General features: G+C 40.5%; 1 protein-coding gene across 1 annotated transcript; it reads left to right on the top strand.

The window, feature by feature from the left end:
- Positions 1 to 122: 122 nt before the first annotated feature.
- parvaa (parvin, alpha a) lies at positions 123 to 26,438 on the top strand. Its single transcript, XM_085358713.1, has 13 exons — positions 123 to 413; positions 10,019 to 10,108; positions 10,374 to 10,444; positions 10,675 to 10,777; positions 12,613 to 12,753; positions 16,874 to 16,989; positions 19,294 to 19,352; positions 20,681 to 20,700; positions 20,783 to 20,844; positions 22,030 to 22,098; positions 22,389 to 22,490; positions 24,302 to 24,374; positions 25,633 to 26,438. The coding sequence occupies exons 1-13, from the start codon at positions 278 to 280 to the stop codon at positions 25,707 to 25,709; spliced, it is 1,119 nt and encodes a 372-aa protein (XP_085214839.1). The 5' UTR covers positions 123 to 277; the 3' UTR covers positions 25,710 to 26,438.
- Positions 26,439 to 27,213: the final 775 nt, after the last annotated feature.

The raw sequence follows: 27,213 nt of genomic DNA, 5'->3' as shown, positions 1-27,213 counted from the left end.
CTCCTGCTGCTCCCAGGACAGCTCTAGACCGAGTTGGACCCTGTTCCCGCGGTCAGAAGCCTCCCGCCTGCTCCCAGCCCTCCTCCGCAGAGGAGGGGCCACGCACTCCAGCCAACCTCGGGAGAAAATGTCTGGAATTCCGTTTCCGCTTTAGGGAGTGGACAGCGATTTTCCCTTAGTTTTTTTTTTTTACTTTGACTTTCTAACAAACTTTGATTTCCACGTCAACTCGGACAGTTTTGAGTTAACTGTCCCGGATTTAGTTGTCGTTTCGGCCATGGCTTCTTCGCCTCAGAAGTCCCCTTCGTCTCCTAAGTCTCCGACGCCCAAATCTCCGTCTTCCAGAAAGAAAGATGACTCTTTCCTTGGGAAACTTGGTGGAACTTTGGTAAGAAGGAAAAAAGCCAAAGAAGGTAAACAGCTAACAAAGTTAACAGTCTAGCAACTCTTCTGCTCCTCTGAATGCACTGTTTTCTGAACTAAACCCTCTTACAGACACATTTTATAGTATGTGCACACAGCGTTGTACTCTATGAACAGCCTCCAAAAAAGTAAAAGTCACTACTACTACGCACTGAAGTTTCAGAGAGCCGACATATTTAGCACTTGGTTATGTTTAAGCTTAGAAGAAGTTCTTTAACTACAACGTGTGGTGTCCTGTGTGTGCTTTCATGGCCGCAGGCTGTGTGGTCTGTACCCATGTAAGGTATTGAATCCGCTACTACTGTAATAAGTGAGGAATGAGGCAAGAGGGAACACAGGCCCGCTAACCACTGTAGAGGCAGCACCCATCGTGCTTTCACAACAGCTTTTATTTTTTTAGTTTGACTTAGTTGGAAGGCAATAAGGAGACACATTGGGCGTTAAACTAGTTGTTAAAGGAGGTATACATATACAGAGACAATTTATATGTGGATTAGTCTCTTTTTTCCCCTTCCAGAGTGCTCCCACCGGGTCAACTAATTTAATTTAGGTAATAAAGAGTTCATGTGAGGTTGGTTTTATGGATCATGCTTTTAGCAGCTTAACATTTTGTGTTGCAGCTAAGAAACATTTCACTTTAACAACAGAGAAATTTACTTTGGATCAGACATACAGGCTGCAGTTATTTCAGCATAATTACAAGCTACATACAGATGCAGATCGGTAACAAATTGGGGCCACTTGTTCAAACTCATTGTAGTTTGTGGGTGACATACACTAAATTTGATCTCAGGTGGGCAAGAACAGTAAAAACAGTTAAATAGTAACAAAACATTTTTTTTCCAAACTATTGGATTATTGTTATATGTAATCAAACGTCCACTTACAAAACTTTTGATTTGAACTATTGAGATGTGTTAACCTCTTAACATCCAGCAGGTCATTGGCCACCTGTCTGGTGTAAATTGGAATTTACAGCCTCACGTCTGTGTCCGCCTGGTCTTTGGGTATGCAGAGGAAAGGATGATTGTTATGTAACAAACACAGATGTGTTGGCATGCATTACTCATAAAGAAAACAGACACATAGCCCGTGGAAAGGACGCGGCAGCTGAGTTCGTCACAAAGAGGTAGAATCCTGAAAACACTTAAAAAAATAATATATCCCTTTCTTTTACTGAAGGGAAATATTAATATGTCCCAAAAACGTTCACATTTGATGAATCATTTGTTTACTAAATAGACGATAAACAGGCTGAGATGTGTTAATATAAAATACGGTCAGTTTCAACACTTCATCTTAGTTTTTCCACATTCAGTTAGTCGACTGTCATTACAAAGAAACAGACCAGCAGAGCTGCTTGGCATAACCAGCTTACTTTGGAAACATCTGTAGTTCAGACCTCTGGCTTGGATGAAATTATTAACTGTTGTGTTACCACTCTCATGGGCTCATTATCAATGACTTGCAGCTTAAAGCTTCCTGGTGCTGAAAGTCCAAAAATGTCAGTTTTGTCCTCCGTTTTAAAAATTATATTCTGCATGTCCAGTGGACCCTTTGGCAACCTAGTTCATTCATTCATTCATTCATTCATTCTGGTCTGATATATTAGGCCAAGCTCTCCACTCTCCTTTCAGTATATTTCCAAAAACATGGAGAATTATTTCCAGGGAGGACTGAGTAATGCCTTACTACCATACAATATTAGCTTTATTTGTAAACCACTTTAAAAACGACCCACAAGGAACCAAAGTGCTGTACAGAAGACTAGATAAGAGACATAAGGACATAGTAGCTCAGAGAAGGAGGGTGAGGCAAGACCACTGAGGGCTTTATTAGCAAATAAATTCATTCTAAAAGGAATGGGCAGCCAATGGAGGGAGACGTGCTCATATTCACATGTGCCAATTAAAAGACCGGCAGTAGCATTTTGTACCATCTGGAGACGAGCGATGGAGGAACCACTAACGCCCATATAAAGTGCATTACATTACTCCAGCCGAGTGGTGACAACGGTGTGGATTACTGTGTCAAAGTGTTGCCTAGAAAGAATTGGCTTTTATTTTAGCCAGCTGCCCTGACGTCAAGCTAGAGGTCAGCGTCCACTTTGACCCCTAGCTTTGTGATAGTTGGCTTGATATACTGGGCCAAGGAATCCAGATCTATAGGGGTGGTGCGAGTGGTGCTGCCAAAAACCGCTTCTTCTAAAAACTGGAGAGCCATGCAAGCCCTTATGATGTCAGGACACTTTGCAAAAGTCTAACAGAGTGTGCGTCATTTGCTTGTTTTAATTTGCCTCAGTCTGTATTTATTTAAAGTGAACCTTTTTGTCATATATGCACTATTTCAGCTGTGGATGATCATATTAAACATGGGCAAAGTTCCAAATATTGAGTATGTACAAGGAATTCAAGCTTATTTATATGGTAAGGTCCAGGAACTCAGCTCTTGTTATTACACAGAAGCACCACCCTCCTGCTGGCCAAAGTTTTGTTTGTGAGGGGCTACAGATGAAAGTTGGCTTGAAGGAAGGAGAGGTAAAACAGCTTGTTTCGAACTGTGAATCCTTTAAAGATGCTCTAGTAGAATCCTACAATGGTTTAATAGATAGCAGAGCACGTCTGGTTTCAAAACACTAAGATCAGTCAGCTTGTGAGCGATGAATGATGTCTCGGTACCATCAGCATATCTCTGGAAACATTTGTCATAAAAGCTGGTGAAGACACTGATTATTTGGTTGACCAGCAGTTATCTGTAATGCACTCGGTCTTACTCGCTTTGCTCCACATGGTCAGAGGTCAGGATCAGGTACAGAATAGCAGCTGTGGAGCTCATAGCGATTCACTCGACTTCTCATGGACACCTCTGCCCGCTTCATCTTCCTCTGTAATAGTTCTTTAACCCCGCTCTATTTTAACTACCAGGAACGTGCTTTAAATAAATGTCTTCCAAAAGGCTTCTTTTAAATGCTCAATTCAGTTTATTACCATGCCGGCTTGCACTGGAAATACAACAGGCTCCACAGATGACATTCATTGTTGAAGGCCAGGTTTTATCATGGAATGAGAAAGGTCCCCTTCAGTCGGATGATTACTTTCTGTCAGTCAGGATACTGTTGCACAGCTGAGCCCCATTTTATGTTTGCTTTGCCCATAGGACATGCATGCAATCTCATTATATCAATACAGGCTCATGTCCCCTACACACACACAGACACACACACAGAGTATATATGCACAGAGCAGTGTGTAGGACGTCTGCAGTGTGTTCTATGATTTGATGGAAAACGTGGGCTGATCGCTCTCGTACTGATCAGTGAATAAATTTAGGTCCATGTGACATTTATGGCTGTCTCTGCATGTGCCGGGGAGAGAGAGGGGCCGCCGACTGGAACGGGAGTAATGACTGGATGAGAGGAAGAAAGGGAACAGGTTAGAGGGGATGTGAAGGAAGGGAAGGAGAGCTATGTGATGTGGACGAGGTGGTATGAAAAGAGAGGAGAAGGTCAGGAGGTTTCAGAGCATTAGCGAGGGCTCTGCAGAACTGTGTACACTGAGTATGGAGCAAATACAATACATGAATCAGGGGAGGTAATTTTATATCCTCTGTGAAAAATCAAACAATTTTAATATTTATCTTGGGGTCAGTCGGTGTATTAAAGCTATTAGAGAGCTCAGCCTGTGGAGAATGAGACGCAGGGGACAGAGCTGGTCCTGCTAGCCAGGAGAGGATGCTTGTGACTGGGGGACGGAGACAGACAGACATGGGCTGTGGAGCGTTATGCCCTCCAGGTAGGACATCAGCATGCAATCTTTCCCCCATATGTAGCACTGGACAGGAGGCATGCAGCTATTTATTGTGTTACCCTTATTTAACCAAGCGGATGGATACGCATCCTCATTTTATGACAGTGGACTGAGGAGGGGGTGGAGTGGAGTGATGTGTGGTGAGAAGACTCGGGATGCCTTTTAATCCCTTTCAGTGCGCTCGTAATGTCACTAAATGAAATCTGTTGTGCAAAAAGGGGTGAGCAAAATCTTGCTCGATGCAGAATCCCAGCAGGGGAGTGAATTAATGCCATATTCAGATGAATCTACCCGCCATACTTCCTCAGCACCTAGCCAGGGTTAAACAAAGTCGCTCTACCTTAAATAGCACAAGTGGTGGTTAACAGTAATATCACATTGTGCTAATTAGTATGGTGTCATTGTACCGCAGCTGTACCCCCACATGAGACACTGAAGTTTCAGCCGCTGAGGGTGGCTTTCACAGGTCTTCAGGTTATTTGTAAGTTACAAAATGTAGAGTAGACCACAGAAAGCAAAAATTATTCCCTTTTTCCATATGTGTCTTTGTTGAACTGTGATTGAAATAGAAGAATAGAGGAACTAGCCCCATTAGGGATGTTCCTGGCGACTAGTTTCTCAGTCGACTAAATAAGGAAAATAAAACTAGACTAACCGACTAATCTAAAACTAAGAATCACTCAGGTGTTAAGTTAAATTTAAGAACTGTTTAATAGGAAATGTCAAAAACAAGTAATAAAGATAATTGAAACCATTAATCACATTCTTCAATAATGAATCATGCCACTTAAATGTGCAGCGCCTCGTATCCTGCGTTATCCACGTTACACGTTATACTCCAAACAGGCAACAAAGAAGAAAAACACTTAAAACAACCTGATGTTAAATATTATATGAAGACCTGTTACTACAAAAGATGTTCACGTATTACTAAAATATTACAAAAAGAAATAACATATGAAAAACGAATAAACTGGGCCTACTCCTGGTAGGAGGTCGTTGGAACGCCTTATTCAGAAGGCAGACCGAACTCCTCACACTATTGCTAAGCGAGAGCCCATCTGCCTTTTGGAGAAAGCTAATTTCTGTTGCTTGTATCCGCGATCTCATTCTAATAGCGTTAGCAAAAAGACGAGGCCTAGATTAACAGATTTTTAATGTTTCTCAACAACAATGCGCCACCTGGTGGCAGAAGGCTGCGTAATGTTTAGGACACAATCATTTACTGGCATTGAGCGTTAGTTAAAATGTTAAATGATTAGATTAAACGACTAGTAAATTTGGTACCAACCAGTGATGACAGCGATGATTAGTAGCCTAGTGGCGCATGTTACTAACCCAGTATACACTTTTGTTTTGCAAAAAAAAAATAAAAAATAATGTGAGAGAAACCTGGTTTGAAGGTGGGTTTGATAACCTGATTCAAAACGTGGTCATCTCTTCTAATTATCTAATTATCTAATTCTAATAAATATGTAGAACCCAAAGGCATGAGACAAGTTTTTTGGTACTGGTATCTGTTGGTATTCTTAGCAATACTGACCAATAGCGTTTGAGCAGGCTTTCAATGTATAAAGGTAAGGAGCCCATGTAAAGAGCAAAAGAGATCTTGCATTTGTGAGTCCCAAAGGCATTGCTTGTCGTAGGACTGGGCAGTAGGGCTGCACGATATTAGGAAAACCTGCGATGTGCGAAAACTGTGATCAATACTGCGATAACGATATGACTTGCGATAAAATAAATAGCAAAACAACCCCCAAAAATGAATACATAATTTCCGTTTTACTGCAACAGTTTTATTTAATGAAAGCTGCTGTATTAGCAGTGTAACAACAAAGTGCACTTTAACATTGAAACATTGCCCCCATAAAAAGATTTCTGAGGCTTGAATTCTGAAAGACATCCTTCCCGGTCTCTAGAATTAGTTTTAAATAAACATAATTATACTGCAAATTATCTCAATGCAGTTGTTCATCATTTTACCACTCACCAAGTACTTATGATGTAAGTCAAAACTGGAGAGGAAACTTTACTGTAGTGCTTGCGTAGTTTTCAGCTTGGCTCAGTTCAAACGTGACGGTCTTGCGGCATGTTTCGTACATTTGTGGAATGGCGACATGGGAAAAGTAGTTTCATGAGGGGATCTCCGGTCCACTTTATGTATCAGACTGGTGAAGCCCTCTCTGCTAACTGTATTTATAGGCATCATGTCTTTGTCAAAAAATGTGTAATGGCCTCTGTTATTTCTTTGTAGCGCTTCGACGTTTTCTCATAAGTTGTTCCACTTGAAAAACTCTGATACAGAGACAGCTATTGGACTGCTGTGCTCTTTGTCTTAACATTAGAAACCTTTGTTTGGCTAGCCCTATCTTTCTGAAACTCTTCAAACAGTTCTCTGTGGTTGTATTGAAGATGATGGTGGAGATTAGTCGTGTTTCCTCTGGTGGTTGCCACGAGTGTTCGGCAAGTTTTGAAGAGTACCTGTGTTTGGAGAACGTCGTCTTTATCAAATCCAAAGTACCTCCAAACAAGCGAGGTACTATTTATTTATTTATTTATTTTTAGGCACGAGTTCATAGTCAGTAGCGTTCTCGTCATGCGTCTCGCTCTCAGCCTTTACAACTGTGACTCGTTGCTGCAGCGTTGTTCGCTCCCCACCTGCGTAGGAAGCGGGCCTCTAATCCATTTGATTGGTTAATGCCGTGAAGGGCTCTATTCGACTGGTCAAATGTGTAAAGGGGTTTCTTTGATTGGTAAATTCTTTAAAGCACGTGTGTAAACATTTTAAGGTACCCAATTATCGCAGTTTACGTCGTCTTTTGCGATGGGCCCATCGCGCAGGCTGATATCGTGATGACAATAAATTTTCGATTTATTGTGCAGACCTACTGGGCAGTATGACCAAAAATTGTAATATCGCACTTTTATGATAACTTAAAATAAATTTGAATGAGTGTCTCTTTGTATAGGTTTACAGTGAAACATTGTTCTTCCTGGAGGATTGAAAATATAAATAAGAATAACTGCCATCATAAAAAAGAAATAAAAATCACGCAAACAAAACACTAAACAATCAACTTACTCAGGCCAATAATGGGTGGGTGCTTTAGCTGTTCCCTGGTGTAGCTGTACATCTGGGAATGACGTTCCTCTTTGTTAGCTTTTTTAAAATTAAGGCCATATTTGTAAACAATGATTAGGACATGGTACAGGAAGTACTTGCCCGGATATCCGCCGGCTATACCAAGAGCCCGGAAATATTGGCCTTTCTCCACAGAGACTTAGCGAGCAGAGTAGCTGATGGGTTTTCCAGATTACAATCAGACCTAATTGGCCTGATGACCATTCGACTTTCTGCGTCTTTGTCAGCAGATCTGCAGTGGGCAGAAAAATACAAGAAAGCACGCATACCTTGTGAGTGTACTCTTGCTGTGTACTTCAGGTTACAAAGGTTTAAATGATTTTAAATGATTCTGGCTGAGATAAAGGGCTAAAAAGCCTCTCTCGTAGTCTTACCACTGCATACATACGGGGTTGTCTGATAGATCTTGTGTATACATGCAACAGCATGCCCCCCTCAGCAATGCAGCTATTTGTTATCTATTAAAACAGGCCGGTGTATGCCTGCTATAACTTCATGTTAAATCATTGTAGATGAGCAAACTGAGAACATTTTTCAGTTTGGGGGTATTTTCTTTTGTGTTACCTTGTAAATCAAGCAGCAGATATTAGCTGGACTGCATTCAAATTAAGTAACTTCAAGCTTACTTATAGGTTATCCCATCCCGAGTCTCTAGGACTGGAAAAAAGTTCACCAGCCTTGGTGACTAGCTCGTTGTCACCTGATTTCCAACCACTTTTATCTACAAAATACAGTTGCAAAGGTTGCAAAAAGAGTCTGTGGGTAACATTGATGTGTTTATGGGATCAGTCATTTGTTTGGGGTCATACTGAAAAGAAAATTGGGGTCATTTTGACTTCTGGTCATTATAAGATTCAAGATATGCTCGCTGGCAAACGACTTGTCAATCTTGAATACTTTCTTGAGGGGAATTAGGTGGAGGGTATTACCACTTGCATCACTGACTGTACCTTCTCATTGAAGCTTGACGTTTTTCCACAACACTCACACGTTGTCCCAGGGGAAACAAAAGTGGGTAAATTGGTGGTAATTTACGGATTGAAAAGGGTGAGGTGTGTGTTGCTCTGTAGGAATATTCTCATACACCTCTGTGTGATGTGATGTCTGCTCATGGAGACACAGTGTACATCCAGGCACTTGTGGATGGTGTTGATTAAGAGGATGTTTTTCCAGTGAAGGCAGAGTAATGCACGGGATGTTCACTCCACTGCGTGCACACACACACACACACATACAGATCAGCAGCGATCAAACCTCCTCAGGTATCTGACATGCTGTGAAGGAGGGCATGCTGGGCTGCTTTAAAGCCCACTGAGAAGCAGGAAGCAGCACTGCTCTGTGTTTGGTTGACGTCAAGTGGCTCCCAACACTTATTCGTGGAATCGGGGGGACGTCCGAACTACTGCTGAACACCTCAAATGATTATAATTCTGGTCTTTGTCTTAGCTGGTGTGCCTTGCATGTAGAGTTATCAGATTGATTGGCATTTCAAAGATGTGTCACACAGCTTTTTACTGTTTATTTTTTGAAGTAAAGCTGGTTTCATTTCTTCTCCTGGTGCTTTTGATAACACTGGCCAACAAGCCAGTGCTGCTGGGATTCTTTCACCTCTAATAAATTTCACTTGGTGACTATTTTCGTCTAGCACGTCCTGGTTTTTTTAGTTATGGTGTTCCAAGTATTGGACAGCTAGTGTGACTGGACAGAAAAGAGGTCACGTTTCAGCATTTAAGAAAAAAGTGGAGCTAAAATTAAGGAAGGCGTTGATGCTTGACGATGGGTTCAAAGGAAAACTGAAGCCAACTACATCAGCAGCATTCGTGCAGGTTGTCAACAGTTTTGTTTTGGGTTTTTTTTGGGTTGGGATAACTTTCTGAAAGTGTATCAGAGTGTTACTGAAGATGCAGTTTTTGTATCCTCATGTATTGTATTCCCACTAAATCTGGATGACAGCAATGAGCATAGGGCAAGATTTCATCAAGGTATAAAAGTGAAAAACTGATATCAAAGAAAATTGAATCCGAGCACGATGAGTAAATGTTTTTGGTTCAGAACAAGCACAAAATCAGGTGCCTCAAAGATTTTTGAGCATACTGGGCTTGCTTTATTTTGAGCTAAATTGACAGACCTACACATCTTTTGCATGTCTCTGATATTGCGTTCTGGCCTGTTTTTAGAATGACATTAAAACACTTTTGGTGGGCAAGAGTTGAAATTCCAGACATTTTGTTGATACATTGATATTCAAAAGTGTCAAAATGTCAGTGATTAGAAACAAAAACTTTTTTTTTTGTAGACCAGTGTGTATGTGTCTGCCTATCTGTGTCCGTGTATGTCTGTTCATGGCAGAAATGGTTAATGGAAATGATTTTTCTATTACTAAATAATTATTTGTTAAAATGAGAGTGCTCAGCTGCTTGTGAAAGTCTGAAGCACTTCTGAATTATTGGTTATTCTTCTACAATTGGCTAACATTTAAAAACCCACAAAATTTCACTCTTCTCATAGTTTAGATGTTTATTGACACATGAGATGTAAATACATGTTTTTTAAAGAACAGGCTAACAAAAATTCAGCATGTCTTATATCTTGATTGTTTATGTGATTGTTTTACTCTGATGGTGTGATTGTAACTTATTTGTTCTAGTGTCTGAGCTTCAGGAGGAGGGGATAAATGCCATCAACCTTCCTCTCAGCCCTTCACACTATGAGCTGGACCCTGAGGACACCATGCTCGGTAATCAGCTTAAATCACTCAATGTGCTGAATGTCACTTGTATTTGTTTCTTTAATCGTGTTATATTTGTTGTAATTTCTGCTGCCCTCTCGGCTGGGCCTCCTGGAAAAGAGATTTTTCCAACTCGTACCTGGATAAATGAAGGATATAATCGTATTTTTAGCTAACCCAAAGCATTTTGGGATCTACAGTTTGAGATACTTTAATGCTCCATTGCTTTGTACTGTTGTTTGGTTTATTTTGCCAACTTTTTCTCATCCAACAGAGGAGAACGAGGTGCGCACCATGGTGGACCCAAACTCCAAGAATGACCGCAAACTGCAGGAGCTCATGAAGGTTTTTCTTTTTGACCTGCCATTTAAGAATTTCTATATTGCTACATCTCCTAACAACTTAGACTAAGGGCCCGAGTAAAGCTTTGAAAATAATTTCTACGTTTTATTTGTTTTTTGTGTTTCTTTAAAGGATATATTGAGGTATATTTAAAGGTAGCTGAGCTGTATCATAAAAAAATATAACATTGTAAGCCCCCAATGAAGCACCTGTTTCTTCTTCTGCCTGCGTAGGTGTTGATCGACTGGATAAATGACGTTCTGGTGGGCGAGAGGATCATTGTTAAAGATCTGGCTGAGGATCTGTATGATGGTCAAGTTCTGCAGAAGCTGTTTGGTAACTTAACCTTCGCACATTGTTGTGGTTTGACAAAGAGTTTGCAGATGGGAGTTTGCAGATGAGAGCAGGAAGCAGGTGGGAAAAGAACCTTGAGAGGTGGAGGTATGAACTAGAGAGCTGAAGAATGAAAGTCATTAGAAACAAGAAAGAATACATGTGTGTGAATAACAGGGAGACAGGTGAAAGGTGAACATGCAGGGAGTAAAGGTAGTGTAGGTCACTCAACCATTCAAAACAGAGGACGGTGCTCAAGAGAGGTGAAGAAGAGAGTGCAGGGAGGGTGGAGCTGGTGGACAGAAGGATGGTGACGAGATTGAAGGGGAAGGTTTACATGATGGTTGTGACTAGGGCAGGGCAATATGGTCAAAAATATTTATCACGATATACATTTGAAAATTTTCGATAACGATATAACTGACACGAGACAAAATACTGTACAACTCCACAGCTTTATTAGTGCAAAAATCCTCCACCAAATATCCACTTACGAGGACATTATTCTGCCACTGTTTGAAACAAATGTCCTCTTATGTGGATCTCATTTTTCTCAAAAACAAAAATTAGATAGAAAAAAAATCTGGTTTTTACATTCTTTAGGTCCCAATCAACCCAAATAACAAAGAAAAATTAAAAATGCATGTCATGAAAGAGTTCGGGTCTTAGGAGGTTAAACAAGCAGCTGTTTTTTTATGTGCATTAAAGTTATATAGAAATATAAAAGTGCAAATGCAAATTCCTTGCTGGCAGTTTAACCAAAAGGCATTTCCAGTGGAAACTGGCCGACATATCCTCAGCATAACCATGTATAATATCCACAAAACTTAAAAAGAGGTTATACACACAATACGGTAATATTATGTTGAAGCACAGCACGTATCACTCCGCCAGGCTCCTGCCTACGATAGCCGTAATGCTCCTCCGATAATCCATCAAGCGGTGCGGCTTCGTAGCTTACGAAAGTCGCACTGAAACATTTGACAGATTTTCGAGCGCCGTGTACATAAAATCGTTTCGAGGTCAGTAAACACAACCAGAATTCATACATAAGGCACACGGGAATAAGGGGCACTGTCGATTTTCAGAAAATCAAAGGCTGATTTTAAGTGTGCCGTATTTTCTGAAAAACACGGTAATAACGACGGCCCACTAGCATGCTCTACCGCTAGCATGTGCTTTGGTGTGTATCTGATGGACGAAAGCTAAACCAGTTCCACACCACTCAAGTTGCAGCATTTTTACAAACCAATCCTGGTTCATCTGTTTCATTCAACGATCCGTTTTCGCCCTACTCATTCTCCGTCGCCGCCATGTTTTTTCAGCCATGTGCGTATGAAAACAAAGGCACTGCGGATGCCATATTCTATTGCGATATTTCATTATCATTGCCTGACATTATACCGGTGTTACTGTGAACGGTATGATATGGCCCAGCCCTAGTTGTGACTCCTCCTGTGATGTGTGGTTTGGAGATGGTGCCTCTAAGAAAAGGACAGGAGGCCAAACTGGAGGTGGCAGAGATGAAGATCCTTAGATTTCCACTGGGAATGACCAGAATGGACAAGATTAGTACATCAGAGGGGCAGCTCAGGTTGAGCGGTTTGAAGACAGCAGTCAAGGGTGACATGCGCAGAGGAGGGGATGGGATATACTGGACAAAGGATGTTGTAGACGATGCTGCCAGTCAGGAGAAAAGAAAAGATTCTTGGATATAATGAAGATAACATGCTAGGGATAGAGTAAGATGGTGGCAGATGGTCGATCTGATAAGTAGTAGATTAGTAGTTGATAGCTGAAATTCTGAGTTTAAAATTTACTGTAAATTCTTCTTTTAGAAAAGCTTGAAGGCGAGAAACTGAACGTGGCAGAGGTGACCCAATCAGAGATCGCCCAGAAACAGAAGCTGCAGACGGTTTTAGAGCGGATCAACGAGTCTCTCAAACTCTCCACCAGAAACATCCGCTGGAATGTTGACTGTAAGAAAGTTTCATTATTTCTTTATTAATTCCTACAGTAATGTCGTCTCGCCAAAGGCAGCTTTTGGTTTTGGTCTTGTTGTCGTGCACTTTCAGTTATTTAGCCTTGAGAATGCAGGGCAAACACTACAGTGAGATGCGCTGCATTTTGTATTTGTGCTGTGTGAAGTCCTTGCACCGCTATCTCCATGTATTAGTTTAATTTGATGAAATTGAAATTTCTTTTAAGACGGTGAGCCATCTGTCCTCCAGTCATTTGAACGACTGTTGTGAAACACAATATGCTGTTATGTAACACTTGCGATGATATGACAGGACCTAATGAATCCCTGTGGGGAAAATGATGTTTGCATCTACAAGAGGAAAACAGTCGAAGGATAGATGGCAAAAAATAAATAAAATTTAAAAAACTAAATATTTTCACACACAGCAGATACAGCATAGTAGAAATCTTTCACTCATATTCATCATCTAGTGACCCAACACTAACAAAAATAGATTGTGGCTCTTTTCTGCTTTTTCTTATCTTCTGTCATGTATATACCATTATAATAGTGAATGCTCATATCAAACAAAGTTTTAATGAGGTGAAGTGGACACCGGAGTTTGTGAATGTGATAACTTGAGAATGAGGCGACTCGACAGTTTTAAATTGATAGCATAGCTGCAATTGCTAGGAGGCTGAGGGGTAGCACTGGTCGCTGCCAGTACTTTTTTGTTTTCGATTGCAGCAACATGTCTAAAAAACAACTAAACTAAACAGACTAAACAGGAAATCGACTGCCGTGCTTGGTATCAGCGCTAATTTAGTTCCGCATCAGTGTCCCGAGGCCGTCTTTTTCAGGAAAAGTGTTGCAAGTTTCAGCAGACAATGATAAACGGCATACTGCGTCTATTCCAATAGCATGAGTTTGCAGTAGAAGAGTCTGGCTGCAAAACATATGAAACGTAAAATATGACGAAAGATTCCCAGGATTGTCGAGTGATAGAATTTTATATCAGACAACAATGGGACAGCATTTCTCTCCCAAAAGTCCCAGGACTTGTGTCCTCCTCAGTTCATGGACATTTACAGACTGTTGTTAAAAGAAGAGGAAAAGACGTGTTACTGCCAACAAATCCAAAATGACGTGTTTCTTCAGAAGAAAGTCGAATTAAAGGGAGGTCGGCTAAAGCAGCTTGTTTCAATTAGAGGCTGAATTGACGGGCTGCAACACGACCCAATATCAGATAAATAAGGCTTATATTGAACTGTGACATACAAAGTTACTCTACTAGAATCTAATATTACGCAATTTTTTTTTTTTTTTTTTAAAGAACAACCACACTGGTTTACACAGATTTTTTTACTATGCTATACTGCACTGTAATGTACTATATACTGTGTTATTTCACAGTATATTGTTATTTTCTGCATCACCAAACAAATGCATGCACAATACAGTTACAGTGCATCGACAGTTTGCACTCGATCCAGGGGTTTTATTTGCAGTTTAGAACAAGCTGCAAATAAAAGAACCAGCGAAAACACGCCGCTTCCATCTTCTAGCTTTGAACTGAAACTGTAACATAACCGGCTATCAACCAGGTCATGTGTTCAGGATAAGTTTGGGCTTTAACATCGACACAAATCGTTAATCTGGCTTTGTAGTACACCCCTCTGGTTGTTGTGTTTGTGACTTTCCAAACACGAGTTGCAGAGTCCTCTGTGTTGGATAAACTATGTCAAATCAGCACGTATAGCAGGAGAAAGGTGTTTCTCCTGTCTCTTCTTTACTTTTAAATTTTCATCATCAAGTATAAATGCTGGGGTTGATAGATAAGCAGATAACTAATACTGACCCATCGATCAGCCACTACCACGCATTGTCTCCACTGACAAGGTGGAGTGGTGGTTTTGTTATTCTGTGAATTATTATTTATTTATACAGAAAAACTGTATAAATCTGGCGCTTGTCATGACCCTCATTGTTTCCTTCCTGTGTGGAAAACGGTATTTGAAGGATTTGTGTCTGAATGTACTCATCTGTCCATTGGATTAATATGCTTCCTGCTGAGATGTAACCGTGTAGCCGCGCATGTTAAGAGAGCTCTCCATCTGTCCTTTGATGGCACTCTTTGATCTGACAGAGTGAGTAACAATAATTACTGTTGAGCTCCCTGCACACTGCCTTTTTACTTTCGTCATTAGCTGCAGCATATAGTACTGGAAGTTGGACGTTGACAATGAAGTGTGAATGAGCCCAGAAATAATGCCATCAACAGTCTGTTCATCAGCTAACTTCACACACGAGTGCAACAAAGAATACTTACAGATTTTTAAGGTACTTGGCAGATTGTGTTTTCCCCAAGCAGCAAGGAGAACTTGCACGGTGAGGCTCCCTAGTACTGAGATCAGACTTGGTGTTTTGAAACTAGATGTGGATCTGACTGTGAAGCTGAGGACACCGCAGGCTCATTGGCTAACAGCTAGTTGTTCGAACATGAGCATACCCTGAGTAAAACTTCTTTCTGATCCTAATAATGACAATAATTTACTGAATGAGGTTCATTTCGTATGTTCTGAAACGAGAGATTGAGCCCATAAAATGATCAGGAATAGGATTACTGAGAGCTGTGTCTTTTGCAACCAATGGAGTCGCCAATGGAGTACTTTCTAGTCTTTAGATGAACTGTGTACATTGATTGGTCCACCACAGGACGCACAGAGTCCAGGCTTTCCAGTATGCTACAAAGGAACTATAACAAATTGTAACAAGACTAAAAGAAAAATGTGAGACTGCAGCAGTAAAAATGTTTCAGGCTCTTGGGTTACCCAGTGAGTACTTAAGTACCCAGAAACCTCCGAAGGCAGTTATGTGGTATAAAATACAAAAGAAAGATTAAAAAAATGATGTAATAACACACAGAGAAAATCTTTAGGATAACGAACACAACTGATTTTGTTATGTTCTTTTAAAACTGAAAAATCAGGCTTTCCTAAATGCGCCTCTTGTAGAAACTGTGTCCTTGAAAAGATATTAAGTACGAGATGTCTTCAAATATGCTAAAGAGCACCGTTAATAGCACAGAATGTAATTGATTTGGCTGTCCTTTTATTTGAGGAGCTTTCTTTTAATCAATTTTGTTTGTGCCTGCTTTCATCTCACATCCAGAGGCCGTAGAAAACCCTTTCTGATGCTGCCTATTTAGGTCCTCATGCAGCAGGGATCTAAGGTTTTATGAATGCTTTTAGCTTCCTCTCTTATTTGCCAATACCATTTGGAACAACCAAAGGCTTGCTTTAGACAGTTAATTGATCCTGATTGATTGATGTATCCAAAGGTAAATCTTTGTTTGGATGGCTAACTGCACATCTCTTGAGTGTTTCTGACTGATCACTGCAGCCATTCTCACTCTGTTTTTCTGTGCTTTCTCCCTCCTCACTGAAGCTCGTATTTTGTAGCTTTTATAATATCGCTTCAAGGCAACTTTTGGCATCTTGTGTTTGTATGTACACGACCTTGCCACGTAAAACTTTTCATTCTAAATTCCTTGAACGATATTAAAAAAAAAACCATTGAAAATATGTGCCTTGTTATTTGGCATCCCAATGCTTTGGGTGAGGTATTCACATTTAAAAAATACAAAGGCTAAAGATTGGGGAAAGAAATGGTGTAGAAAGAGCTGTGTGTCGGTGACATTAGTTGAAGAATGACGACATTATGTGACATTTGAAATTGTTGACTAAATCGGTAGCGCACAACACAAATACAAAACTCTTTTGTACTGTAAATACTAATACTTAACTCTATCAAATGCCACAAAAATAGAAGATATGACAGAGAAAGTTTGTAATAGAAATATAAAGGTGCTAATTCTGGTTCACATTTTTTTACGTGAGTGCTTGCTTCCAGGGCCACCACAGTATGATCTGTGGGATGATTTTTGATATATTTAACATTTAAATAATAATAATGTACCTATAATGATGTAAATAAAACACTAATTGTTCTCATTTTATGCTACAGCTTACAGACTTACCTCACCGTTATCAGAAACCCCCGTGTGAAGCAAAATCCTGATCTCACAGATCTGCTAGTTATTGTTTCTGACTATTATTTCTGTTTTCTTACATTAGCGGTTCATGCTAAGAGCATAGTTGCCATCTTGCACCTGCTGGTGGCGCTGTCACAACACTTCAGAGCACCGATCAGATTGCCGGATCACGTCTCGATTCAAGTAGTCGTCGTCCAGGTTGGTGAACGTTCTTTTTTTTTAATCTGCTGCTTATAAAAAAATCAGGCATGTTCTCCTTAATTCGGCACGAGCACCAGGTTTTACTGAGCAGTATTTGTGTATTATTTTAAACACTGGATAAGTCTGAATGCATGCAGCATACGGCCACATTAACAAGACACAGCGTATTGTGTCTCTCCTGCATGTTTACGAGCGAGTTAGCACTTTAAAATACGTGATTGTGTTTTCTGGGCTTTGTTCTGCACACACATCAACGAGGTTCAGACCTCGATGATGTTCAGACGAGGTCTGAACATCAATTTTTTTTTCTCCACCATTAATTGTCAGGGACACACAAAAGTCTCAGCACCGTTAATGTTTACTGAGTTTAGCTGTAAAATCTGACATCTAGTAAAGATTGAAATGTCTGTAGAAGACAATTTTTCAATAAAGGCTTTACCACAATGAAGATGGAGTCAGTGACAGGATAGATTGATGTAGAAATTAGGTTGTTGATGTTACGCTCCCTAAATCTATGGCTCAAAGGAACCCAACATGTGAGATGCTGCTGCCATTCATCAAGCTTTTAATAACAGGAACATAGTTACTCACAAAAGGACAGAAAGAAACAAAAGAACACGGGCGCTAGAACAAACAAAAGAGGAAGAAGACCATGAACCAGCCACATAATGGGCCGTCACATTCCAGCTTCTCCCTCAACCTAGTCCAGAAAAACTAAAATAAAAATAAGCAACACTGCCAGTAACTCCCACTCAGCCTGTACTTAATATACAAAGCTATAGCAGCAATAAATGAATAAAGCTGGTGCTTATGGAGATCAGGTAGGAGGAGAGAAGGACGAAGACCCGATCACATGCCCCGCCTCCTTTGGGTTTATATTCCTGGACTAATCCTTTCCACAACCAATCAACACTTGGAATAAATCATTAGAAAGAAGGAGAGATGGCATCTTATAGGGCTGTGCGATATGACCAAAATCTCATATCCTGATATAAAACATATATCGTCCCGATAACGATATAAATCACATTTAACATTTCCTGTAAATTCTGTGACTCTTGGGTAGCTGAAGTGTTTCCAGCTGCGTGTCGTGTATCTGGAGTCGAGTGTTTTAACTGATGCATGAAACTACACATTTTTAGACATAGGTTGTAACGGCCGCCGTTTTCTTTGTGAGTATTTATTACACAGCGCGCTGCGGGGAAAAGCCTGTTCTGTTTGAGTCTAAGGTTTGTTTGTTTTTTTTAGCACCTGGCGGCTCTTTTTTGCTTCTCATTTGTAAATACTCTGCACACTTTTTCACGTGATTCAGTTTATTTTGAAAAGTCTCAACAGGATCTTGAGCTTTATTGTGAAAGGTTTATGTGGAAAATAAACAAGCGGGCATGCGATGGTTTTACTGTCGTTGTTGCTAACGACAACACATAAACACAGGCGCTTGTCTGTCCGTAGTGTGGTTATATTAAATATAAGAGAACTTTAAGAAATTAATATAGCCACTATGGTGACCATCAAAACAATGAAAAAATATCGCCGTAAATAGTTTATTTTGCGACACCACGAAACAAACGGTAGCGTAAAATGAAACGATAGACGTTTTTATATCGTCATCCGATATATATCGTTATATCGAACTATATAAACTCCACAAACATTGACTGACTTCCTGAGGTAACAGTTGCTGTCAGCATTTTCTCGTATATTAAAAACCTGCTGCATCAGACAGCCTGCACGATGGAGACATTTACATACGTGACTCTACAGTGGTTTTTATAGATTATTTAGTTTAAATTATCCCCAGCATTGAGGTAGCATTAGTTAGCATAATATCTGTCAATCAGTCAGTCAGTGAAACTAGCTTGCATAGCGCCTTTCATGTACACAGATGACTGACAAGCAGATTATAAGACGGAGCACAAAGTAATAAAAGAAAAAGTAACAAATAACCAATTTCGAATCAATTAAAAAGACAAAACAAAGGAAAGTAATTAAAATAAAATTAACCCTGAGGCACATCCACTGAAATTTGAGAACAATTAAAAATAAAAATAGATTAATTGGATTAAGAAACAATAAAAAAAGGTACATCATAAGATGTATATTGTAATCCTTGTGGTTTTTACATTAGGCTGACAAGTGAATGATTCCTGGTTCGATCCCAGCAGGAGACGCATATCAGTCAAACATGTAGGGCTACCTGCTGTGGTGTCACTTTGTGAACGGCTCAAAATAGGTTCTACTTGTATCAAGCTAAACAATGTATTGCACGTGAACTTACTATCCTCCCTTTATCTTTTCCAGAAAAGAGAGGGCATCCTTCAATCAAGGCAAATTCAAGAGGAAATCACAGGCAACACAGAGTAAGTACGCTCCACTGTGTGACTCAGTTTTTACACCTGACAACACATGTGCTGCACTCAGCCTGACACATGTTAGTGCTGGTGATAAAAAGGAACCAGCTCGATATGATTCTTTGCATTAAAACATTATCCACATTAATAAAAAGGAGCACACTGCCCGACTAAAGACCTCGACAGAAATCCTTTCCCGTGTCTATTTTTGGTCGATTGTCATAGTCTAGCCAGGTTAGTAACCATGGATATACTGGATGTCCGAATATAATTACAAAGAAGTAAACAAGACTGCGAATGGATGAATTTGTGTATCTTTGTCACACCGGTCCCAATGATAACAGCACTGTAGACCCAAAAACCAGAATCTGAGTAGCCTCCTGTGTTTTATGAGGGCTTTCAGAAGAAATATTGTGCACTGGTGAGCAGGCAACCATTGTATCTGAACAAGAGATGTGATGGCACCCTTAGCCGAAGAATTAGACGATTTAAATCGCACACATACACTCTGTCACACACACACTGTTTGTCTCCCTGCGAGGCTGTCCTGCAGCCTGACAGCAGCAACGAGGGTGATAACGGCAGGCCAACACACACATTTTGTCATGGTAGATGGAGGCTGCTAATAAAACACACGCACTCACACATGCACTGAGGCTTACACACACTCACATGGTCACAGTGGATATACAGTTATTACCACACCACCAGGACCATTGCCCAGACCTGCTTGCCTTTGCCATCACAGATTACACCATAAACGTGTGTGGGAGTGCTTCTGGGGGTGTGTGTGTGTGTGTGTGTGTGTGTGTGTGTGTGTGTGTGCCATTTCTTGCTGGTCTGCCCGCTGCGATATCTCTTCCTCCGGGACACTCGTGCTGCACTTGCTCCCTACCCTCCAAAACCACCTGACCCTTTCCAACAACAGCAACGTCCTCCAAAGTGCTAACATTGTAATAACAGACAAGAGGCCCTCCATTCCCATAGAAAACCTGAACATCTTCATTCGTTGTATTAATTCCCTGCATTGTTGTCCTATTGAGATTATTGTATTGTGCTGCAGTATGTGCTCAGTGTGACCATGCCACTGATGATACCCAGGTTATTTGAATACCCAAAGTATACATGTGCCTATTGTTAATCAAATTATGAGACCGCAGCTACATTATTGTGTTGTTATGTCTGTGACATAATCCTTTTGCATTCCTCTGCGATTGAACTGGAAGCGTTTGTGTTTCGTTTTGTTTTTTCCCTCTTGTGTGGTGTAAATATTGCAAAATTGATGATGTAAAAATCAGTTTACCTGACACATTTTGTTTCCCTTTTTTCTTTCTCAGGGCCTTCTCTGGCAGACATGGTAGGTTTTCTTGAAAGAAGTGACTTATGTAACACTTTTTTCCCCAGATTTATTCACGGTGATCTATTTTTATTCTCCACAGAGCGTGATGCTTTCGACACCCTGTTTGACCACGCTCCTGATAAGCTGAGTGTTGTGAAGAAGGTACTGAGACTCTGCAGTAGCATTGTACTATGTGGGACTATGGAAGACTGAATTTTTACAAAAAAATCTAAATACAGTACTGTGCAAGTCTCGAGCCACCCCTTTTACTTTTTCTGTTTTCCTGGCAAAATGGTGAAAAGGGCAGTCATTTATTTAAACATGCAAAACATAGATAGAAACACGGTAGATGAGGCAAAAACTGAGTCTGGGGAGATACGAGCTTGAAAGTGACTGCCTTTATTCTTCAACACAGTCTTAACTCTCTCAGGAAGCTTTCTAGAAATTTCTTGAGGTAGTCTTCATAGTTCTCAAGGCTTCATGAAGGACATTCGAAGCTCCTCTTTGGATGTCGGTGTCCTTTTGTTACATTCTATGTTAAGGTGATCCCACACTGCCTCTGGGCAGGCCAATCCATGATTATGTGCTTTTCTATCCAGGTAGTTTTGTTTGTTTTAACTGCATTGACAGTGTGTTTCTGACCATTGTCATGCTGAACGATGAAGATGTTGCCAATCAGATGCTTTCCAGATGGTATTGCATGGTGGTTAAGAATCTGACGGTACTTTTCTGTGTTCAAATCTGATCAGATGTGAACACCGCTGGTTGAAATGCAGCTGCAAACCGTGACACAACCATCCAGGTCATCGTGGTCAAAGGAGCTTGGAAAGAAAGGCGTCTGGACTTCTTTAAGTTGCTAGAAGACGTTTCACCTCTCATCCGAGAAGCTTCTTCAGCTCTAAGGTCAAATGGCGGAGAGTCCCAGATTTAAACCCAGTGGGAGTATCCCCCCAAAGAGGGACAAAAGGACCCCCTGATAGTCCTCTAATCACATGAGCCAGGGTTTCGGGTGAGCTCATTGTGAAATGGACTCTCCGACATTTGACCTTAGAACTGAAGAAGCTTCTCGGATGAGAGGTGAAACGTCTTCTAGCAACTTCAAGAAGTCCAGACGCTTTTGCTCCTTTGACAACAAATTCTATAGTAATATCTAAAGCTATCTTTTGCTCAGACGCTGTAAAATTAGGAAGCTTGAGGATATTTTAGTGTCAGTTGTGAAAACCTTGCGTATTGTTGCCGGTCCGTCTGGAACACCCTGCAGGGTCTTGTTGTTTCTTTGGACTATTTCCTCTTCATCTTTGAAGCACTTTTTTTGTGTGTCTGACACCTTCCTTTGTCTCTTCTCAGACACTGATCACATTTGTGAACAAACACCTGAACAAGCTCAACCTGGAGGTGTCTGAACTGGACACGCAGGTACGTCACACACCTAAATACACACAGAAACGATGTGATCGGTTTTCAGGTTGACAGATGATATTTTCAACGACAACTGTTACCCCGTTTGGATGATTAAAAGCTGTCACGCTGACACACACGCAGGCTCACTGTTTAATGATATTTGTAGGTTTTAATAGCCATTTGATGATGTCACATCTCTTTTGTTAAGTCTGTAAACACCGTGCTCAATGTCACATGTCTATAAACCAGTTCGACTCGTTTGAACAATTCTCTTACACGCCCCCGCTATTGTGCTGCTGTTTCAGTTTGCAGATGGTGTTTATCTGGTGCTGCTGATGGGGCTGCTGGAAGGATACTTTGTGCCGCTCTACAACTTTTTTCTCACACCAGAGAATTTTGACCAAAAGGTAAACAGAGGTTAAAGAAATGTCTCACCAAAAACACGGTACCTCAATATGATCACTATTTTCCAAGGACTTTACCTTTGTAGCTATAAGGCAGAGAGGTACGGGGCTTAAGCGTCAGACTAGAAGAGGTATGCATGGTTGATGCCCCCTGTAGTGCAGTGTCTAGAGATGTGCGTGCATATCTGTATGGGGTCAGTTCACACTTATTTTGTATTTGTTGCTGAATAAAAAGGCTGTCGTGACATTTGATGAGTCGTTCACCCGTAAAACAGCACAGACGTCACAGAATACACAAATGCAGCACTGTTAGCTTGTTTTTGAAGCAGGATAGTAAACTTGTTGTTGTGAGCTCCGCCGTCTAATATTTTTCTTTCAGAGATCTGTGAGAAACATGGCCGACACCAATCTTTAGTCCTGACCTATAGTTTAGGGAACACGCCTAAATCGATACTCCATTTCTGAGGAGCCTCACATACTTGGAGCCAAGACTCTCTCCTCTCAATAGCTTGATAAATGCCATCCGTTTTCCCCGGAGCCCATTCACTGCAGAGCCATCTCTCCTCTCCATTGGCCTCTGTAGTACTACGGTATTCTGAGCAGGCAATCTGCGGAGACACCACAGTAGCCTTTTGTTTGGGTTTTGGCCAGCTGCCCTTGCCAAGCTGCGAAGCAAAATGGGCATCGGGTGCTTCAATGTACACAACTGCTCGTTCGCGCACACACACACACCAGCCCCACAGCATCTGTAATCTCCTATTACACAGGGAAACACTGGAGTGGCTTAGGGGCTCAGCTCTTACTCGGTGTGTGTGTGTGTGTGTGTGTGTGTGTGTGTGTGTGTGTGTGTGTGTGTGTGGGCCCCAGAGGCCTGTGGGCGATACACCAGGGGTGGGCTGTGCAAAGTAGCACGAGGCATCAAGAAAGCACTCCTGCTTCTGCTCAGTGGATCTCTACTCCAGGCTCTTCCTTTCTTTTTTCTATTAGATGGGCTAAGGTCACGCTTTTCACACAATAAGCCCTTGTTGGGCAAAGCTTTTAGTACTTCACAGCAGGGAGAGCATACACCGACAGACACAATGTGCGGGGAATGGAAAACATCTTTCAACCTCTTCCCTGTGATTGGATTCCCATTTTTTGAGTCAGACTGGCTGAGAAGTCTTTCCTCAACAGGAGAGCACATCTGCTCGTCTAAATGCACTATATGTGAAAAATCTTAACCGCCTTTAAGCAGTTTACCTGGACACAAGTCCGGTCCTACCCACATTAATATCAGCTCAGCTTCCCGGCGTCATAATTATCAGTTTTCTGGAGAAATCCCATGTCTCCACTTTGCACTGGCATACATTGCTCGGTAAATGTACAAAGGCAGCGTAAAGATGAGCTGAAGGACTTTAAAGCTGCCATTAAAGATTCTTTTGTTTCCTTTGGGGCACCTAGAAGAGTTAATAAGAACAAAATCATAGTAAACAAACAGGAAAGAAATCCAAGCAGCTATTTGAAATATATCGTTATACTTTGTTACTCATTCACCTTTGATAGCCTGAAGAATGTGACTGTATCGCTTTCCCAGCATTAGGAGGGTTTTTTTGAGTGACACTGGTGTAATGTATCCACTGATAAATGAGGGAGCAGATTGTTTGTGCAGCTGCTGAAGGCTCATGATCTTACAGAACAGAGCCGTGCTGTGTTTGCCGCGTCGGCCCACAGAGGATGTTCCCTTATCAACGAGGACCTGTGTGCAGTTTGTACGATTTGTGTTTCTGCGTGTATGCGACGTGTTTCCTTCAGCAGCCTCCTCACTCTGTCTGCAGGTTCACAATGTGTCCTTCTCCTTTGAGCTGATGCAGGATGGAGGTTTGGAGAGACCAAAGCCCCGACCTGAGGGTAGGATGTTCATTCAACATATTTGTGCTTTTGAACCTTTGCTTCTTTATACACTGCTGTATGTGGTGACACACCAGGGTCCACTAGTTTTTGTTCACTTTTTAGCTGCAGTAATCAATCATCTTTTATTAGCCAAGGATCAGATTGCTTATAATGACATACAAGCAGATAAAGATCCCTCCAGCTTAGAGTTGGGGTTACAAACCTTTGCCATGTTCCTTTGGCTTTGACCAAAATAAATAAATAAATATGAACAAGTCTTATTTTAATTTTAATTATTTAAATTGTATTTATTATGTCTTTATAATTCTTTACATTACTGAGTGTACAATGTGTAAACAAGTACATCATATCCTAAACCCGCTGCTAAATTTTTAAAATATTTTCTACAATATTTTATCATTTGTAAAGCTACTAAACTGCTATTTTTAAATTTATTTTTCAAGTAGGCCACTTTTCATTCGTTTGCACAAACCCATGACTCAAAATATCATTTACAGCTCTAAGTAGCTCCAAACATGCTAATCGATATTTTTTCCTCCACTTGACATTTGTTATGCTTTTTTATTTTGGATGACAACGGTTTATAAAAAAAGTATAAACAGTTGTCATTCATTTTTAGGTCCTATCATTTGTTTAGTACAACAAAAACACAGAATTATCATAATGAGAATACAAAGTAAAGTACCCAAAAAAATCATAAAAGCAGAAAAAGATGGTGATGGCAAGAAGGTAATAATGTTGAGACTTTTTTGAGATTAAATGTCTCGAGCTTAACTTGATCTTTTTGTCACTGAGCTTAAACCCAACGTGCACGTATGATACTTGTTTGAGATGTGGTTGTTTGGCAGGGGAGTCGCTAAAACACAGCCAAGTTAGTTCGAGCATCCCTCATAAAGGATTGTATGTGCCTCGTCTATAATCGCATATGAATCACAATAACTGAACCATACTTTCAGACCAGAATGATGAAAATCATCATCATGTCATCCAGGTATCTGTTGCTGCCCATGTGCAAAGTAGTGACTTATAAGTTTGTGGTGCCACAACATCTCCAACTGTGCCAGTGGCTTAAGCTCACTTAAACCATCATCCGTAGTGCTGCTTTTCCTTCTAATTACGCTGCTGCTGTGCAGAAAAAGGGACAGTCATACACCTCGACTGAAATCCAGCCACACTACTGCTGACTGCTTTTAAAAGGTTGAACCCTTGTTGAATATATGTACCCATGTGTAACTCTCCTTCCTTTGTCCTTCAGATATTGTGAACTGTGACCTCAAATCAACACTGCGCGTCCTCTATAACCTCTTCTCCAGGTACAGAAACGTAGACTGAGCGTGACGTGCATCAGCAGGGAACACTATATAACATGGACCACGTTCTGAAGCTTAATACCTTTTTCCTTGTATTGCTATGAAAAACTATTTTTAACTCAGTGCATGCTTCACATTTTGCTTGTTGGATAGTAAATCAAACACAAGTCTGTCTTGTTTATTTTTGAAATTTCTGACTCTACAATATGAATTGAACATTGAACTAAATAACAGCCGTTGTTGGTGTTTGACTACGACACAGAGGTAATCCTGTGAGGCGGATTTGTACGTTTTTAATTCAGAAAATAAAATGTTTAATTGTATTTATTGTACATTTTGATACACTACTTGGTTTTCCAGTTTTTTCTTTTGTTATTTCATTCATATTGCTTTTTATGAAATGTGGAAAGTGCCTTTATTTAAACATGCGAACACTGTCAGCTCTTAATACATTGATACTGTGCTAACCAGCTACGCAGTGGTCTTAATGCTCCAGATTTCCTTTCAAAACATTTTGACCAAAGCTCTGTTTTGCTCAGCAGCTGCTCGCTTTACTGTATTTTATATTGTTAAATTTATCTTAGTATAAATTGCATATGCATTAATCACACTTTTTATAAGTTTTCACATCTTTCTATAAGACCAGTTAAATTTGACTGAATATATTAAATGTATGTTGTATTCTACTTTCAAGCCAATGTCACATCTGTGCAGACACGCTCTCTATAATGCATCTGTTTATGTTTTTAGTGCATTAAATTCAATAAATACTTCAATCCCTAAATGCAATGGCGTTTTTTTATGTCCCTCAAAGGAAGCAAAAGGAAAGCTTTTCCAACAAAACAAAAATTGGGGTCAGATTGGTTCCAATTTTGTCCGCACAGAAAGACAAGTGAACCTCCACAACAATTTTCTTTCCTCTAAATTGAGATGGACTGTTAGAAAAGCTGTGTAAAAGCTTTTGAATTGCGGCTGACCCCAACATAGACTGAAACAGATAGGACAGTTACTGAATGGATGAAAAGGTTCATTTTCCCTCACACATTCCACAATAGCCTTTAAAAAGAAAGGCAGGGGGTGGGGATGGGTGTGTGTATGCCGCGTATGTGTTGACGTTATTATTGATAATACTGAGGCACTGCAGTATTCATCCTGTAGATGCAGACGTGTTGCTGGCGATCTCGGTTCACTATTCTGTGTTTATGTTGTGATCAGAAGTCCAAATACACTCATTTTGGTCACAAACGTCACAGTATTTTGGGGCTTTTACTGATTTCTTTGAACTGTTCCTTTTACAGGGTGGAATTATTTACAGCTTACATATTTAATGACTTTAGAAAAGAGGAATTGTGTGCACAAGTTTGGATTTGTCTAATCCACACAGGATCAAAAGTATACATACGCACAGCCCTACTAATACTGCTTGATAGCCGTCAGCAAGTTTCTGGGTGAATATTTAACCGCTGTTCTTGGCAGGATTGCTAGAGCAAATTTAAACTGGTTGGTTTCTGGGCACAGACGCTGCA

Source organism: Diplotaxodon limnothrissa, linkage group LG7 (genome assembly GCF_057381915.1).
Source record: "Diplotaxodon limnothrissa isolate DT_005_m linkage group LG7, D_limnothrissa_male_GT1.1, whole genome shotgun sequence".
Taxonomy (NCBI): domain Eukaryota; kingdom Metazoa; phylum Chordata; class Actinopteri; order Cichliformes; family Cichlidae; genus Diplotaxodon; species Diplotaxodon limnothrissa.
Note: the sequence above shows the minus strand (reverse complement) of the source record. Positions and strands in the feature narration are given on the sequence as shown.